We start from the raw sequence: 19,729 nt of genomic DNA on the forward strand, positions 1-19,729 counted from the left end.
TATATTTCGGTCACGCTCAGGTAACTAACTGTACAGTATAGGATTTCACGTTTCTTAAGCCCAGAGCGATCAATTTTCTTCACGCGATGATGTACCAAGTTCGTATCGTAGGAATCGAAGTCTGCTTGGGATTTAAAGTATAATACGAGTACCGTGCTATTAACAAAAATTATCAAAATTCAAATGAATTCTTCCACGTGTTTCATCACCACCAGCGGTTGTGGTCCAATTTTCCAGCCGGTCGGATGCGAAACGAGGCACAAAAATAACGAGCCGTTCGGACATCACCTAAACGACATCGCTGGTCCAAAATGGGCTCAAGAAATTGGCGTACCTACGTATCTACCAAAGGACATTAATGTTGGTTATAGAAGGTACGTAAGTATAGATGTGTGGATGTATGGATGTAGCGTAATTGCTAATTGGATAAAGGGTCGGTTGGAAATTGCATGGATGGAATGTTGTCGTTGTACCTAAAGTCTAAAGACAATTTTATCCATGCTAACGAATTGAAAACGCGTGCGAAATAGGTATGCAATATATCTGCGTATCGTCGAAGTCACGCGAAAAATATGATTATACTGGCTCCACGGTTATCTTATCTTCGTCAAAGTAACGATTACCTCGAATCGAATATCGGACTGACAATGAATCAACGTAGAGCTGCGGGGGATTCGCAAGATCTGTACCACAAGGTAGAAATTAAAACACACACCAACAACAGGTGAATCACCAGAATTCGAGATAAATGCTTTGAAAAAGTATAAATAGTTGCGCAGAATCCATAAGTTAAATGGGAAATTTAAGCGTGAAATAATAATCAAGCTGGGCGACTGAAGATGATACAGCGATTTACGTTGTAAACTTGCGTCATTATGTCATAACGAGGTCTATGGATCGACGACGCTTATCAATCTATTCACAGTTATCGAGTCAGCCGAACGATCGATAAAATGAATTGAATAAAAAATAAAGATCAAATCATTGCAATCCCGCTAAGTTTTACAACCGCAGTTTCATCGCGTTTTACGCGGAATCGATACCGCGATCATCAGTTTCTCGGTGCTGGACATAAAATCGTCGGTCGATCGATCGCTCCGGCCGTATAATATGTGAAATTACGATTATTCCATCAATGCCTGAGTAACTTTAAGTCACGTTACGATGAATATTAAAGGTGGCAGACATTCTCACCTTTATAAATTATCATTATCATACGACCACGCGGTGCTGAGACCGAAGTGAACAGTCTCTGACATCACAAATGCAAATGCCGCTGCAGGTGGGTATGTAATAAAGGTATTTATATACACACGGTAATAATTACCTTTACACATCAAGAGGACCACCACACCTTTTCGCTACTTGCCTCGTCGTTGTATCGTAAGATTTTTTCGCATCAAATTCAATTGCAACACTTTTCTCTCTTCGCTTTTCCTCCGTGCAAACTTTCCTAATCCGTGGTACCGGAGAGAGAGAAAGAGTTTAGTCATTTCTTATCAAGTAAAATCGAGATTCTTGTAATCCTTGTAAGAAGACGAAGCTAAGCCTGTAGGTTAGCGAAACTTGTGCTTGCTGAGTCGACGAAGTTTCAACGTTCTTAAAATCACACACTATCGCGAATAATATATTAATATTCACCGCGTTGATCACAGGTCTCGTGGAAGAACTGGAACGACAATTTCTGCAATAAGTGACTTGTAACGCGTTGTAAATAATCTGCGAACAACAGCGTAGTCTCAAATTGACGCGTGTATCGTATCGTTAACGTCGCGAGGAGGAAATTCGACGCTCGGCAAACTTACTCGTGTAGATCGATGTACGGTTTCTTACGTCACCGCCGTAATTACCATCACAAGGCAGAAGTCAGGTAGCTGCTAGCTGATGAGGTGCAAAGGCACGCGAAACGGTATATCACACACAGCTGTACACCCACACACACACGCACACACACATGTTACATATCACGGAGATGTAAACTTGAAAAATAAACGAAACCGGCGAATACGTGCAATGTACGAATACGAAATTATCACCAGTGAACTTTGGCCTTTCGACATGTGCAGAACCGCGTCCGAGTTCGTTCGCGGGAGTTGCCAAAAATAATTGATACGAAAAGCGTACGAATTAAAATAAAGCTGGAAAGAAGACAAGATCGAAACGATTGTAGAAGAGACGATTCGCGGCAGCTGTATATCCGTCCGATATATTCAAGAGTAAAGAAACATAGTTATCAGTGACGTCACGCGTCGCGACGCCGGAGTCGAGCGGCGAGGTTCTTACGGCCGCAGTCAGCCAAACCGACTCGCGGCCGCGACACGCGCTCCGGGTTCGATCCGCTAATAATTGTTTAATAAGTTGAGGAAGGAAACAATTAAAGGAGACGGAATTTGTGATTTTCATTTGTGAGGTGCTCGCTTCGTTGTGCGACGTATCAAAGTGCTTTAATCGTACTCCTGAGGTCAGTTTTCTTCTCGATAAGCATCGGTTTCACACAGTTTGCGTTTAACTTACACGTCTCGTATGCTTGTACGCCTGATGTTTTATTACGTAATTATTTAGTATACAATAGGATCTATACGCCGCTGTGCGGGCAAACTTACACGTTTAATAGCCTCGGATCGTTTTTTATGAAAGGTGTAACAAGAATTCAAGAATTTTCTGTACACGCCTCATTCAGCCGGTGCCTCCTTCGCTTCTAAGTCCGGCTCTGCTAATCAGCAAAGTTGTTAGTTATCGCGGTTCGAAAATGCCGCCATTTCACTTTTGAATGTGCTTTCGCCGGGTGTGTACCTCGTTTTTATTGGGGTCAGGGCAAGGCGGATTTTTACATTAACAAGCACGATCTCCGCGCGATGGAATTTCGTAAGAATTTTAACAAAAGCGGTCTTCGTCGCTAGTTCAAGGTGCAAAATCATGCTTTGGCTACTTCGGCATCTCACGATGGCATCGGTTAAGATTCGACAGTCTCGCTGGCTGATCGAAGTTTGGTGCCTGACGCTATGCTTTATTTCAGACGTCTACGAAGTGGTATAAGCTCTATAGATGTGTCCTGAATGGGTAATAAAAGAGGTTAAATAGGAAAAGAATCAACAGCCGACTAGATTTTCAAGCGGTTGAATAAATATTTGAATTTTATGTTACAGCCTCGGGCGGTTTATGCGTATGTATGTTACGTATATACGTGAGTAACAGCAGCGCATTGTTAAGTATCAGAGGTGTACAGAAACTTGTACAATCTGTGCATGGCGTCGTTACGGGATCCGTAAACTTTTTGCCTGCCTAAAATGATTGAACATTTTTATTTCTCGAGTAGCGTTATAAGCTGAGATTATTACAGTCACTTATAGAGAAGGATATTTCAGAGGAAAGAGAATTATCTCTATGCGCGGAAGAGAGGAAAAACTATAATAAGTATAATTCCGTCATTAGGTCGTAAACTCGGTTCAAAAATATCTTGGAAAATGGAACGATTCTGCAGCGTCTACTATAGTGCAGTGGGCATAACAGTATACAGTAGAGAGCTATCGGCATCTGGAAGTGAGCCAGAAATACTCGCATGCATTTTTACGGTAGAACGAGACGTTGTAATTTTCTTTTTTCCCCTTATTTTCTGTTTTTAGTTTTCCTCTCTTCATCTCTTTCACCGGGTACGAGAAGCTTTTGATCCTTTGTTTTTCGTCTCGAAATATCCGCCGCCGTCCCACGTCAGAGAAAAATTTCAATCGCCAGTTCTAAAAGCCGAACGTACGCTCACGTGCAAGCGTTATGCACGAAACACGATTTCATTCATTTCAAAGATGCACGCGCGCTCCTCGAGCTTTCGGACCTTACATTCTTTACTCGTTTAATTAACAAAGATAAGATACCTACGTCGAACCGCGTAACGTCTGGATGGTTCCGAGAAGCATGAAGCTAATTGTTTGCACTTTCAACGGCGATTAGATAAATAAGCTGTGAGACTTTTGCCCGGGATGAAAAGCAATTTTCGTCAGCAAAGCCGCGTATAAATATAAATTATTATTTCTGAAGATTAGACCGCGGCCCGTGTTGCGTAATTTGTGGTGTACTGACCCTGCCCAGTTGGTGAGTGAGCGAATGAGTGAAAATGTTTTAGGGGCATTGCCGAAGTCTACGACTGTATTGGTTTCATACACGTGGGTACGTCGTACATGCCTTGACGCGTGATTCTGTTCCATGAATAATTACTACGCTCTGCACCCGAGAGAAAGAGAGAAAGAGAGAAGGAGAGAGGAGGGGGTAGAACGAAAGAGGCGATTTCACCGCGTACGAACCGTGATACATTGTGTGTACGCAATCATTAAATTAAGCCCAATAGCTACGGAGGTCAACCTTTTCCGCAGCGGCAGCTAGAACGCGTTATTATACCTATATACAAATGGCGAAATTCATACCGACGTGCGAGATGCAGACTAGGACCAGACTTAACCGATTCAAGACCGAGAGTCTTCCAAGTTCGTTTCAACCCACGTCGTTAAACTGTTTAATATAATAACGTATGTATTTATTACAATCAGGAAAAGACAACGAAGTGCGAAAAGTAGGGAGGATCCTTATCTGCTCGACAATTCTACATTTTTTTATGCATATCTACATACATCTGTAAATTTATGTACGCACAAAATGCAACTGAGTAATCGTGTTATTGAAGTCGTGTGTGTAACTTTATCGTCGGAAGTCCGACGTGAATTCATTTCGAGCCGCGGATTATAGAGTCGTGCGAATTTTTTACAAGGCGTTTTTAAATTCATGGCGTAAAACAAATGCATTCGAACAAAAATTACGCTGTACGAATAGATTTCGAAAGCCACGAATTCCCAGTTCTCGAGCTTTTGTCAGAGGTGAAATTGCAATTGAACTATTCTTGCCACGATTTCTTTTCGCATGAGATAACGTTTGATGAACGGTGAACGCTGAAAATTTTCGTACAGCCGAAATGAAATCGCAAGCGAGTGAATCGCGGCCATCTTGACTTTGTTCTAGCATTAGAATTCGATTGCCGAATGTTTTTCTCCGTGAGTTTAGCCAAATTTGTAGTTGGAAAGATTTATTTCTTTAACGCAGGTTTGAAAAATGCCTGTTCGATTTAGCGAGCTGATCGTCTGATGCAGTCATTCACTCATAATAAGTATAATAATGTGTGTACTTTTCTTTGTGCAAAATGAGTGTGATTCAACCCGTCGGAAAAATAAAATTATGAATTCTGAAGACATGGAATCGTTTGACAAAATCATGTATATTAAAAAGCGAGTTTGGAATTTGTTTCGTTTTCTTCAGGTATAAATAAACGAAGGTTAAAGTTGTGGCACGTACTTTTCTGCACGTAGCAATCTTCACGCCTCGTCAATTTAAATTACCACGTTCTCTAATTTACCTATTTACCCAACTACGGGCTTTTAAGATCAGGTTAGGCATGTTTCAATTTAAAATATAGTAACTTCAATTCACCGGAACGAATTCGACGGATCTTCAAAATTCTCACAACAGCGCTCACTGTAATGTTTACACGATAAAACTTATAACAACGTTTTGTCGCTAGCAGTATAAATATCATTCTCGATTCTACGATAAAATGTAGAGATTTCTCCACAAAAAAATATTCGACGGATAAAATTTTCACTTCTTCGCGAGTTATGTGAATTAAGCAACGTCGCCGTTATTATCGCGCATTGATAACCCCGGGCGAACATGAATAACAGTTACAAAATTACATCCAAACTTGCAGAGCAAATTTACCCAACTTTCTTCAACTCATTCGTTATAAAATAATTCAACACTTCTGCAGGTGTGTCAACTTTGAAAGCAAAACTACAAGTTCAAATCGAGTACAATTCTGTTCAGCTCGGACAATAAACGCTCGCGTTAAGCAGCGAGACAAAGCGAGGCATCGATTAAAAGACCAAGGATCAGGAACAAACAGCACAGCGGGCTAATCGAGCTAATTGCGTTTGTTAACAGCCTGCGAGCTCGTTGCACGCAGAAAGTACAGTCAAGTTGATCGTTCACTTTGCCTTTAGCTCGGCGATGAGCGTCCGGCTAGCAAGCGTGGTGAATTTAATTTTTTACCGTTTCACGAAAAGGTGTCGAAGACGGAGATTATCGAATGGCGCGACAATCGAGTCACGGTAAAAAAATAGAACAGAACAATTACTGACGTAAGTTTTTACTCCTGTAGTAAAAATATCAATTCCGTACACGCGGCTGCGCATCGGCTGGACGTTGTTTTCCACTCTTTAACCCGAAGATTAACCCACAGATAATGGATTTCGATAAGCTACCAATCAGTTCTCGCAGTTGGATATTAACTTGGGTCAAATGAGACGGAATCAGCGGCGACGATCACGTCAGCTGCCAATTTTCATTGCAGATATCGCGTATTCATTTTTGCCGTAAGAATTTACATTGTTCGCGATTGTACGTCGCACGGTTGCAAGTTGTTGTTGTAGGATACTTTTCACGCGAAAAGCTTCACCGAGACGTCATCGCGGTTTACTCCACGTGACGCGGGGAACATTTTAATGAAATTTTACACTTATCGTTAGTCTTGGGATAGGTGGTTACGTATGCATGCAGGGTATGTTAAACGACAAATAGAATTCCACGCATTACTCGGAAGCCAACGAGAAATGGAAATCAAAGGTATTGCGTATGCACCGGGAGAAGAGTTGACGATTAGTTGAATTAGTCGAGTAGAAGTAGCAGAGATTCGATAACGCTAGGTGAATATGTTTTTAAACAATCGCGTCTAACTAATTTGCGTCCGTATCGGGAGGATCGTTATTGAAAATGCCAAAGCGCACGTTCATAGTGATATAATGTGGGTAAAACGACGAGGAGCCTTGTACACAAGTGCCGTTGCACGAGCGTATCGCAATCACAATTTTCTTATCAGTTAAAATCAAGGCTAATATGATAGGACTGTACACGGAACAATTTCAACATAAATAGTAACTGAGCCGCAGGGCAATATATAAATATATATAAATCAGGGCAATGATTATGTTCGTGCCTGTAACAAGGAAAATCAAGAGAATTAGTAATTTTTTCAAATATGTCGTTCATCTGACTAAATTCATTTTCGTATCTTACAGGTAAATCATCAAGGAACGGAATATACGGATACAATAGTGATCGCGGATTATCAAAGTGTCTGGATTATATAAAACATAGGAAGAAAATAAAAAAAACAAACAAATAAGAAAAGCTCAAGTTAAGTGATATCACAGTTGGGAGTTAATGTAAGTGCGATGTCGCGGCCGAGGAGACCAAGTGTTTCCATCCACGATTACCCGGAAGACTTGAACCCGTTCAAAGATGCGGCAAACACTCCAGCAATGCAGTCTGCGGTCAGCGTTGAGCTCAGACAGGGCAAAGAGCCGAAGAATAAATTCTGGACATTCGGTAGGAGCAAGAAGAAACGGTCCAATAGTTTCTCGGTGAAGTCAGCTTGGTGAGTAAAGCTTCGTCATCTCGACATCTCGATCGTCAATTGGCCCGGAAAGAGTTTGCTTCGAAAGAACAACGCTTTTTTGTCGTAACCGTTAATCGAGTTCAACAGCGTCGGGGAACAAAGGAAAGCTCGCGACGATACGAGCTTTTAGAGGGGGTTTGTTGAACTTGAACTTGTAAAGATGGCGGGCCTCGTGGGGTCGAATCTGAAATTGGCTATTGTCCAGAAGTTAAAGTTAAAGTCTCCCTCTCTCTCTCTCTCTCTCTCTCTCTCTCTCTCTATACTTCGAACGTGTCGTAAATCGCAAGACCGTGTGCCAAAGATGTTGGTCTAAAATCTAATCCGCAAAGTCTGTCACTCCGTTTATCGACTTTGCGTCTTTGTTCGCACCTCGTCAGTCTCGTCGACGAACTTATTACGCGACAAACTGCGTAGCATCATCAGCGATCATTTGTCCTTTTGTTATCGAGTAAAAGGGAACCGCGTGGACTGAGAGCTCGCTTCTGTAGATTAACCGGCATTATGTCACGGTCATTCGATAAGAAAGGGGCTATTCTCGTCTGCGGGGACTCTCTTCCAACTTCTCGTCCCTGAGACTTGAGCTTTGGTCACAATTCGTTGCGTATATAAGCGAGTCACACAAAGTGTCGCGATTGTGGGGCGAATTTTTTTCGCGATGCACTTATCGCGGAATTCGCATTAAAAAAATTTTGTAGCAAAGGTTCCGCGTCTGCGAATGGTTTCTATTTACGATTGACTTTAACTCGCCTAATCGATGCAACATCTCGCTACGACATGCGAGACCATGGGCGAGGCGATTGGATCGTAACATGTTGCGTTATGCCCAGATGCATCTTTAGCCACCCGCTTGCAGTGTCCTCATTTCATTTAACAACCGCACGATTGCGTCGCGAGTATCGTCAATCAGAGGTTTAAGTTCAAGATGACCGTATGACACAAGGTACCGACGTTTCTGGTCGTCGCGATTGATTGAAAACGAGTAGCAACACCTTGACAATAAGATAGGCGAAAGCTTGTTCCCTGTATTGATTGCGAGGATCGTTTTCGATACCGATAAATCCTGGATCGAATAATTTTAGTCAATTTAAAGGTGTAGACATTGATTTCGACGTGAAAATTGGATTCCGTGTAAATAACACTTAAGCGGCTGAATGAATATGAATATATAAAATAATCGGTACGTGCATGACTTGACGTTGAAACTGCATGCGATTTAGTCTAACAATAAATCTCAACGCTTGCTCTCCTGCAATCATGATGATAGCAAACACTTTGTCACTCGTTTATCAATTTCCGATCACGCCATTTACTTTCCACATATTTGCTTGCTCCTCGTACTTATTATTAAACTTTACTTGCCACGCTACGAAGAATCACAAAAATCCAAAGCCGTTTCGTTAAAATCTGTCAAATACCCGGATCCGAGTATTACGCCTTTGCATATTTTTTTATTAAAATTTGAATTAACGCATCCTGCTCGGTTGCATTTGTACGCATAAAAAGAAAATACCCGCACAAACACATAGAAACGTACACCAGCCGGAGTTAATCGCACGATTCGCTCCCTACGGCATATATACATATACGTATAAAATATAAATATATATACAAGTAATACAGGAATATTATACGGCGGGTATTTTTTTCGGTGAGTACTGGGTATTAGATAAGGTATTATATTTGATCCACTGACTTCGGTATTCAAGATGTGTTTGTCCGTGCACGGCCTGACATCATCTTTCGTAATAAACAGACGATACATATATATAAATGCATGTTACAGACGCTTGATTTACTCATTTTTCAAAACTTTATCTCCGTTTTTGTTCCTCTTATGATACATTTTTTTCTTATTTCTCATACCGCAAGATATCGTCACTTTTAAAATAAATTTACATCCAAGCGTACTTACCTATATACAGACAACCACATATATGGGTCAAATATCATCATCGGCGTGAATTCCGAGGAGTATGGATACTTGTGCTTGTTTTTATATACCTATTTATATTACTACTATATAATATGTACACAAATAAGCGAAAGCAACTCGTATAATGTCGAGATTAAAGACGAACGCAAGTGCAATATCGATCATTAAGATTTGACCAATGGCATACGTTGTAACCGCGATTCTTGGGTCTGACCGAAGTACAAAGTTACTTATTGTTATATTTATATCGATTACTCGCCTCGCGCTTCGCTTTATATCTGCTGTATTACAAACAAAATAATTTGAATGTTCTCAAATTTGCACATGTAATTGTAAAATTGCATCGTGATCCCTGCATGATAAGCCGATATCTTCAATTGGTTTACACGAATTTCGATAGAATAAGATGGGGAGAAAAATCGACTTATTACGACGAATTAATTCGTGTGACGTTTTCGTTACACGCACATTATTATTATTATTATTGTTATCGTTATTATTGGCGTTGTGATTTAATTCGCGGAAAGGAATAGAAGCGCGGAGTGAGTTTAACGAGCTCGGAAGTGTTTGTTACACCACTCCGGAGTCATACTTGGTGTATTTGCGGCAGTAGCTGCAAATTGACCGGCTGACCCCGGCGGCGATAGTTGAATCCCAAATCGTATTCTGAAAGACAATTTAAGTTCTCGAGAGCACGAAGAAGTCTCGGCGAAGAGGCGGCGGATCCTAATAAACTATACTTTATAACGTAACTAACCGCGAAGATTTGATGGTGCGATTTAATGACTGCGGACAGACGCTGTTTCCTAATTCAGGAATTTCGCGATTTAGAGATAGATCCAATTTATTCTCATATATAGGTATACACGATCCACTGTGTACGAATGACTGAATCGTCGCGGGAATTCCACGTCATTTAAAGATTCCCTTTTCGTTGAAATCCCTCAAATTTATACGCTCGTTTTTTGCTGCAAATTTATTCCAAATTTCATTTCAAGAATCTACTTCCCACATCGCATTTCGGAATTCTTTCAAACAACGTCGAAATGGATTGTTGACATAATCTAGATTTTCGGAGGCTATCTAGATTTGTAAATATAGTCTGTCTAACCGATAAATATGCACTCACTTATTGTAATAATAAATCGATTATTTATCGCGTCTTGGTTAGTATTATACCAGTATTGATTTATTCCATTCTACTTTTCCACTGCGCATTTCATTCGTCACTGCGCACCTTGTAAAAAGGAAAAAGAAATTTAGACCGCGCAATCAAAGTCAATCGACTGTGTTTATTCGGATCGTATAACTTTATACATTGAACAAAGATGGATGAAAACTAAATGCAAAGTGACGTCGCGTTGGTATTCTGAGGTGCTGCGTTGACGCCCACATTCAATCCGGACATCTAATCTTAATTCCTTAATTGCGTACGCGAGTGTAAACCACTTGGATGTTCAGATACTATGCAGACCTTACTAAACGTTTGTTAAAACATATCGAAACCAGCCGAATATTTTAACCAATCCGCGTATTATTTCGTCCTGATATGAGTTACCGATAGGAAAAAAGAAAGTTAAATAAACATAATCCGTTGTAAACATAGGGAAAGTGATGTGCGATTACCGATGGAATATTGTGATTTTAGATGCGAATCGATCTGGCCAATTGACTTTATACAATTTTAACAGCTTTGTTTCTTACAATGTATCTTATCTAGTGTCTGTATTTGGCAATTGTGATACATTCGCAGGAGCGGACTCTTCGGCAAACGAAGTAAGGAACCAGAAATCGAGCGCAGAACGACTATCACTACAGGTGGGTTGTGGTTTGGAGTTTCGTTTGCTAAATCGCGTGCTCGATAGATCCAGATTTCGGATTAAACGAATTTTGAACTGAATCAAATTTATATTTCAAAGATCGGAAAGCCTTCAGATTTTATAAAGCAATTAACACATTGACTGAACTTATCTTTCAGTTTCTACAACATACCAAAATGGCCAGTTTTCTCGTCCAGTACCACCACCCCGATTGGCACGAGATCAGCAGGAATTTGAAGAGGCATTCGGTACGTTTACACGGAGAAAAAAATACACTATGGAAAGCTCTTCGCACTACGGTTCAAATTTGACCGTGAACGGAGATCCGGCTAGGCTTTATAACGGAAGTCCGCAGGATACCACAACTTCTATTTTAGGAGAACTTACGCCGAAAGCACCGGCGAGAAGGTTAATTAACGTTCGATTTTACCTTGTCTTGTCCGTTTTTTTATTACGCATGCAAGAAAAGCATATTATATAATAATAATTTACAGATTCTTTTTAACACAAGATTCAATTTCGACTGACCGCAGTACCGGATAGAAAAAAAAAAAAAAATTTAATAATTGTTTTGTTAATTTTGGTTAACACGTTGTACAGGTTCGGGCAAGTCAGTCCAAGATCAAAAGACGAAATACCCCCGTTGGAATTTGAGGCCAAGTCCGAAGCCGGCGATACCGATGACAGAGAAGTTGATGAAGCTCCCGTTCCCACTAAGTAAGTTGATAACCAGAGGGGGGGGGAATAACCCGAGATAATATGGACAAACGTGGCAATGTGTGGGAAATTTTTGAAATAGATTTAATCTTATTAGAGAAATATGGCACTCAAGCTGAACAAGATGAATTTAATTAAAAAAGAATGTATAAAAGAATGATGAAATTATGACATACACCTTATTCCGATTGTAAAGAAAAAGTAATTCGTTTTGCACCGATTCACCGATTCCAGAATATCGTTCATACCCTTGACTTCTATACCTGTACGCAATAGCGTATTTCGAAGCTGTAAACCATTGCGCCGTTATCTTTGAACATGCATTCTTACAAATAATCATTTTCTAAGTACTCGGTTTATTCAGTTTGTGAATACGAAAATATATGTAGAAGCATATACTATTACGGTACGCGTAATAAAAAGAGTGACCGCGTTTAATTATTTATCAGCACGCCTTTTTTATCCTGCAGTGAAATGCCTGGAAAGAAATTATCAACGTGTGATATAATTTGTACATTTGAAAATATCGCTGAACGATAACAGATCATCCTATAAAAAAGTGTACGCAATAGATTTATACAATTTAATTTTTCAAAAACCAACAGGAGACATAGTCGAAAACAGGTGCCGCGAGTTAATGTTTTGGAGGCACCGGCAGAGGAGCCATTAGACCGAGATATAGGGTCGGATTTAACGATGAGAGACGAGAACGAGAATCTGGCTGACGACTTCGTGTTTAGAAGATGCAGCCAGGATGCTGTACGCAGATCTAATTTATCGATAAATAGCTGCGTATCGACGGCAAGCGGCATCAGCATGTCGGGAAGAAAAAAGCGCAGAGCACCGCAGCCACCGCAGCGGAAAGAATCGGCGGAAAACCACGAAGTAAGTTTATACGCGTTATATTGTTTCAACATTATTCTAAATGAGTTGTGGTTTTCAAACACTTGTGTTTAATTACCTTCTACTATGTTTTCGCGATAATTTTGATTGCTGTTAAAAAATAATCTTGCAAGTTTTACGGATATTTTTACGCGGCGTGCACCGCCGATAACCTAATTTTATTCTTTAAAAGTTGAGTGTGTTACTGTTGTTATTATAGTTTTACTTACATAACATACATTTATGTCAATTTTTATCTCTGTTACGCGCTTTGCGCGATAGCTTCTTATCAGTACATTAAAGAAACGTTACGATTTGCTTCCACGCGACTTTTTCTTTTCGTAAACGATCAGTAAACGGGGTGCGTTCTTCCCTCGAGCGGAAGAAAATCAACAATATGGCCGCCATCGGCACGCTTGGGATTTTATTTCGGCAGTACAATCGCTTCGCGGACTTAACATTTGTCGATCGCAGTTTCACGCCGAACAAAATGACGGCAAGAATGTTTTAATTGCTCGTTAAACGTTCGTTAAAGCTCTAGAAACTGATAATTTAACTTATGAAAGTAGATCACGCGCGTGCACGTGTGATACACGAATTAACGACTATTACCTCATTTTCCAGGAAAAATCTGCCGCCCCTGCAACCCCACCGACGGAATTGGAAATCAAGGAGTCAATCGATATAGCTAAAGTAACGGAGGACATACAGGAGATGACCAAGCAGAGCCAAAATATCGACGAGACGATATTAAATTCTAGCTCGATTCGAGAAGAAGCCGACGGTAAGGTGAAGGAAAACGATTCCGAGATTGCAACCGCAGAAGTAAATAAGGATTCGAATGATGAATTAGAGGAAGTTAGGTTGAAGGAAAAATTGCCAAGCGAATCGCCGCGGGAAGAAACCGATGACGACAAAGATGTCGTGATGAAGTCTGACGAAAATGGAAACCGCGAAAACCGCATAGATGTGGAAACAATAGAGATAAAACGAGTAGTAGACGATAACATAGAAATAATAAAGGAGGTGAACGAAAATTCGTCGATATCAGCGGACGTGGATTTGGAGGAAGTTGAATTGAGAAAGAAGCCTTCACCCGGCGGTGGAATTTCGCGAAGCGACAGCTTTTCGGTCAAAGAGCAAATCGAGCAAATTGAAAGACAGATAAAGGAATTAGAGTCGAAGCACGCAAACAATAATAACGGTAGTAACAATAACAACGTAAATAACAATAGCATATCGATTACGGATGATAAGAAATACTACGAACCTTCGGAGACGAGACTGTCGATTCAGGCGAATCGTAGAAGTTTTTTCAAAAACATGGTCAGCAACGAGCCGAACGGTGTGAAAATCGAGATTAAGGAATTGCCGAGGGAACAGAAGGACATTCAAGTCGTCAAGCTGACCGATCCGCCGGTTCCGATCGAGGCGCCAAAAGAGCCGGTTAAAATAGTGGAACTTCATATTTCGGAACCGATAAAACAAGTGCCGGAAATCGTCGAGGACGTAAACGTGAATCCGTTGCCCAAGCCGAGACGACACAGCTCAAGTCAGGCTCAAAGTGTAGATTTAAACGGCGAGAGCAAAGGTATCAAGGCTTCGAACGATTCGAGTAAGAACGGCAGAGAGGCGCGAGGAGATTCCTTGTGAATATTTCTAATATCGAAATCGTATGTAAAATTGAGTAATCGTGCACAATTGTCATCGTTGTATAATCGACGTATTATATCGCAAAGTCGCAGGACGAAAGTGAATAAAATAACCGTCTAATATAACTGCGATGTGAAAAAATTCACAAAATCGGTAGCGCAGAGTTTCGCCGAGCACTGTAGCTTTCATCTTTTTTAAATATTCGAAAATTACATATCCGTACTCGATTACATGTGCAATCGCACATCGTCCAGTTAAAGAATAACGCAATATTCAATGCGCAATTTAATATCGTTTTTTAGATTGGTATGCAATACAACAAATTTAGACTAATAGAATATGCATATACTTAATAATTGATAACGAAAGATGAAATTTTTAATGTAAATATCGTAAAAAAACCTTCTTGCATTATACGTAAGTGTACAAATTTAATAATTAATTGAAATTGGCAAAAGGTTATATACCCTGGATATATTTATGTCTGATCGAAACCGGTAATATCGACCACATGATAAATTATGATTGGTACTGCGTTAGTACGAGGGATTCAGTCTTCCTTTAATTAATATTGGTTTATTGTACTGCAATGTTAGAAACGAAATAAAAATTATGATCAACATATTATCAATTTCGGAGATATCTCAGGAGGGCCTGAATGGAATTTATACTTGAACTTTTCTTTTTATATCAGTTTATTTTCGTGCCTTTGATTGTAATAATATTAAAATTTTTATTCAACGTCATTATACAGCGGCTGTGAGCCCCGAGATTTTAACACGTACTGTTGTAATATTAAAAAAAAATTATTATTTAGCATGTTAGATAATATTGAAAACAGTATACATAATATATTCTGTTATCTTGTTGTAGTATATATATATATAATATATATATCTAAAATTATCATTTTCATTATTTATTGATAAATAATATTAAACAGAAAATATAGAGAAAAAAAAACAGCATTTAATTTCCTAAATATCGGTACTATTATTTATCACCTCTCGTATAATTTATGCTTTACGCGGCGTAAAAAACCGTCTCTTTAAATTACCGAAGTTCCAAAAATGAAACATTCATTTAGATATGATCACAATAATTTTTCAAGAACCGTTCAATTCAATCTTCAATTTTCATCATCAAATTACTATCAACCGCAATATACGTTAATATTCTTACGTCAGTATGTACATTCGGAAAAGAAAAAAAAATTTAGATCTTCGAAGATCTATGCAGATTAACAGATATGATTAACTAGCTACGAAAATTCATTTGAGTTTTGCCAGTTGAGCACTTTTATACTTTATGAATCTATTAAGATTAGTTTTAACGGTTGACACGACGTAGAAGTTATCACCCAGTCGTTTTTTCTGCTGACGAATCTAGAGTAAAAGAAGTATCAAGTTTTAACGGAGGGCATTTTCAGCGATTTATAGATGAAAGTTTTTACACTTTACGCGCGCGTTGCGCACGATTCTTTAGCATGAGGTACAGCAGGTTCAAGTCAATTGATAAAATAAATTTCTTACCTTATTGTTCAAGAGCTGAACCAGCGGTCGCAGTTTATCCACCAATTCGATTTCAGCAGCCACTTCGTTTGTCTCATCCTCTGCAAAAATATCCATTATGGCATCCAAACATTCCGCAATTACCCAAACCTCTGGTTCCTTCGCACACGCATCGAGCAGAAATATAGAAAGATGCTGAAAAAGACAGAGCAGAAAAGTAAATGAAATGTATGCTCCAAGATTTTAGTTTAACATAACTGCATTTTTTATTTTTGGCAAAACAAACCTTGACTAGTTCTCGGCAGTTAGCTGTGTTCGTATTTGTGAAAACCAGGGCAAGATTACCGACAATTCGAACCAAGTTGACTCTGACGTTGGGATTTGGACACTGTTGTTCCCCGTTCAACATTACCTGGATGTCGAACATGCTTAACTGGCTGAAGACGTTCGCTCGTACTTCGACCAATTTTTGCAACGCTGCCCTCATCGCAGCTGTGGCTGATTCTAGGAGTGCGATATCGTTTTGATCTGCCTCTTTGAAGACTACATTTCCGATCTCTACCCACATCCTGAAAATTCGTTTCAAGAGATTAGAAATTCGAGCACGATTCAAAATACACCAAAAGGCAAAAAGCAAAGAATTACCTGTATAAATTTTCTACTCCACCTAATCCGTCAACGTCTAAGGTAGAAATTAAGTTATTAAGGCACAAAAATGCTCTGCATCTGAGAACGTGGGCGTGTTTCAGAACCGTTTTGCTTTCAGGATTTTCGAACAGTATTTGTCTAACGTTTTCTGGAAGTAAAATCGTTTTTTCCCAAACTATATCGAATATTTTAAGACTGGCAAAAACTTCTGTCAACTCTATCGGCAGTGTTGAAATGTGGAATTTATCCGTAGACATAACATCGTCATCGATGAAATCGTTCTCTTCCTCGGCTGGATCTGAATCATCCAAATCAGAATCCACGTCTTCTTGCGGATCCTCAGAGCATAAATTGGCCAAGATTTCCAATGCCTGCTGCTGCGCTGTCAAGTATTTCTTAATATCGTTCAGTTTCTTTTCAGATTTAACATTCAACTTATTTGTATCTACAGGGAGCGTCGAAGTAACGCTGTTCAATAATTTTCTGTGATCAAATGCCAGGGTTTCGGCAAGCGCTGTAGCTACTTGGCAAGAAACAATCGCTGAGGTGCATTCAGAGTTGTTGATATTCATCAAAAGACCGCCAGACAGAGTTTTGAGAAGCATCACATTAGACAGGTCGGATTCTTTGTCAGTTTTCAGTTTTAACAAGCTGAGCAAAGGTCCTTCGTATTTTTTCAATTCACTTATAGCCAGTGGATTATCTTCGGATAAGGTCAACATGCATTGAGCTGCTATTATATTGACATCCAAGCTATGAAGGGAAATGTCCAAGCATTTTATCAAAATCGATATAAGGTGACCTTCGTTGGAATATTTTATAGCGTGCTCATCATTTTCACACAAAGTCCAGAGCAGAGTTATGGCTTGAATAAAAGTCTCTTTTTCGTCATCTATTTTCCCTTTTTCTTTGGGCTTTGGTTGCCAAGATGTATAATGCTGTTTGGAGAAATTAGACTCGTTTTAACGCAAGCATAAAATTTTAATCGGTTTCTATATCAACTCAGTAAAACGTATTTAATTAAGAAAAAATAAGGGAATTGAGATTTTTAGAAATCACAATGCTGAGAAAATATTCATAAAAAAAATCCTGATCTTAAAACAACTCATCAAGTTATGTTCCGAAATATGAACAATCTTCATTTATACTGGGAATATTTGGGTTGGTAATGTTCCCTTTAAGCTGAGCTATTCCCAAGAGGCTCATATTCATAGAATAATTGCTAAGTAGATGGGCTTTACCCAAAATTTTAGAGAGAAGGATTTAACCTATTCACATAAGTTAGAGAATTGCTCCTGAGGGAGCTTTCAAGCTACGGAGAGATATTTTGAGATATGTATGACACTAGTAAATAAAATTAAGGATAGGATAGCCGCAAACTATGTCCAAAGAACCTTTAATTCGCAAATCTACTTCTACTTTAACAAGAAAAAAATTTGTAGGTACAACAGCGACTTACTCTCTGTAGTAACGCAGCCAACGGTGTCATAATGTCGTGCTCAAGCAGAATATTGCATGCATCTTCGCCTCCGTTGTTAGCTATGTTACGCAAGGCGCTGGCGCTAGCCGCTCGCACCAAATTGTTTTCATCTACCAGCAACGGAGCCGCTATCCTTGCTACACCTCCCTTGGCGACTTGCATAGCCATCTCAGCATTGGTACACATTGACTCTAATGTTTGTAGGCCAGATAATTTTTCTTCTATATTTGGAGATTCCAACTGAAATTATTTCAGTTGTTCTTACACAAACGTTTTCAAATCAAGTTCGAAAATTATTCGAGTCGTCAAATGGTATTCCAAGGTTTTGAGAACCTATAACATCGACGTTACAAAACTATACATAGCGTAGCGGAAGTTCACAACAAAAAGATCGGAAACTAAATATTGACAGAATCAGATCGTACAGCAGTCTTTTACTTCGATATTCAACGTTTTATTTGGAGAAAATAAAATCGTATGTTAGGTTAGATTAGGTTAGGAATGTTTGTAGTACGTACATAACCTCAAACCGGGCAAGTCTGCTCAAAAAATCGCTTTGAAATAGCTAGTGGTGAATGGACGCGAAGTATTTATAGAAACGTGAAATTCGTGAGGGGATCACGACGATTCTTTAACGCAAAACAAAAGCTTGGTTCCATTTTTACCTGATCAATCATCCGCTGCAATGCCGCATCCTTGTCCTCCTCGTCAAGTTCCTCTTCTTCTTTGTCGAGATCTTCAACATTGGGAAGTCCGGTAGGATTTTTTTTGTGAGGCTTGCGCCTTTCCCGCTTTTGTTTTCCCATTGTTTGCGGTCACGACTTAATTTTAATCTCGCACAAGGTACTGGCACGTGTTCACGCTTCGCGAGTCAATGCGAAACTGTAAAGACTCTAAGGGAGCTGCCATATTGGATCTGGCCTCGATATTCGATTTCACTTCGACTCGTCTCGCACATCGATTCGTACACGGAGTATCCGAAACGGCGGAAATATTTGAGAAATTCTTACGTCTCGAAATGCCAGTATCAAAACGTTGACGAGTGAATTTAAATACGGTTACCCTTAGTCAAATTATCATGACCATTACTCTGCGGGTAAGCAGCTTCTATATCAGTGAGAGCCGTTTGAGGCGCAATCACACAAGACACACAAAGTCTCATTATAGTAACAGTCTTTAACAGTCTTCATCATTGACCATTATTCAGTAATAATAAAATATTCGACGAGGTTTGCCGTTTTGTATTTTTTCAGCAGAATTCTTCAAGCGATTTTGTACTCGGGATTTCGGAAGAAAGATTGTTTGTTTTTCAAAAGTCAACACCAAATTGCATGTGCGTTTCAATTTCCGGGAGGAAGTATAACGAGATTTATTACTGAAAGTATAGAATAGATAAAAGCAACTGTTAAAGACAATTAAATAAACAGTGACTAAATATCGATATTTGAATTATGACGCTTGCTATCAAACGTTGTTTAAAATAACCAAGTGAAGTAAACACACTAACACTATCCAACTAACAATTATAACGTTAATCGCTCTTACTAATGAATTTTCTCTTCTATGAATTCTCAAACTTCTCTCTTGTTCTAC

The 19,729-nt window shown here is 39.4% G+C and overlaps 2 protein-coding genes across 3 annotated transcripts; one reads left to right on the forward strand and one right to left on the reverse strand.

Annotated features, from left to right (window-relative positions):
- Positions 1-2,279: 2,279 nt before the first annotated feature.
- Positions 2,280-15,292, forward strand: LOC107225747 (putative uncharacterized protein DDB_G0292292). 2 transcript variants are annotated; one of them, XM_015666307.2, is made up of 7 exons: positions 2,280-2,461; positions 7,113-7,471; positions 11,179-11,243; positions 11,404-11,653; positions 11,846-11,962; positions 12,568-12,847; positions 13,469-15,292. In XM_015666307.2, the coding sequence occupies exons 2-7, from the start codon at positions 7,269-7,271 to the stop codon at positions 14,495-14,497; spliced, it is 1,944 nt and encodes a 647-aa protein (XP_015521793.2). In that variant the 5' UTR covers positions 2,280-2,461; positions 7,113-7,268; the 3' UTR covers positions 14,498-15,292. The 2 variants fall into 2 exon arrangements, with proteins under 2 accessions (XP_015521793.2, XP_046585832.1); XM_046729876.1 differs by lacking the exon at positions 7,113-7,471 and having other exon boundaries at positions 2,281-2,461.
- LOC107225746 (HEAT repeat-containing protein 3) lies at positions 14,705-19,037 on the reverse strand. The gene is made up of 6 exons (XM_015666306.2): positions 18,802-19,037; positions 18,116-18,376; positions 16,654-17,594; positions 16,295-16,577; positions 16,030-16,203; positions 14,705-15,882 (listed from the first exon to the last, which is right to left on the reverse strand). Exons 1-6 carry the CDS (start codon positions 18,940-18,942, stop codon positions 15,769-15,771), a joined length of 1,914 nt encoding a protein of 637 aa, XP_015521792.2. The 5' UTR covers positions 18,943-19,037; the 3' UTR covers positions 14,705-15,768.
- Between the last annotated feature and the right edge of the window lie 692 nt (positions 19,038-19,729).

The sequence above is a fragment of the Neodiprion lecontei genome, chromosome 1 (assembly GCF_021901455.1).
Source record: "Neodiprion lecontei isolate iyNeoLeco1 chromosome 1, iyNeoLeco1.1, whole genome shotgun sequence".
NCBI lineage: Eukaryota > Metazoa > Arthropoda > Insecta > Hymenoptera > Diprionidae > Neodiprion > Neodiprion lecontei.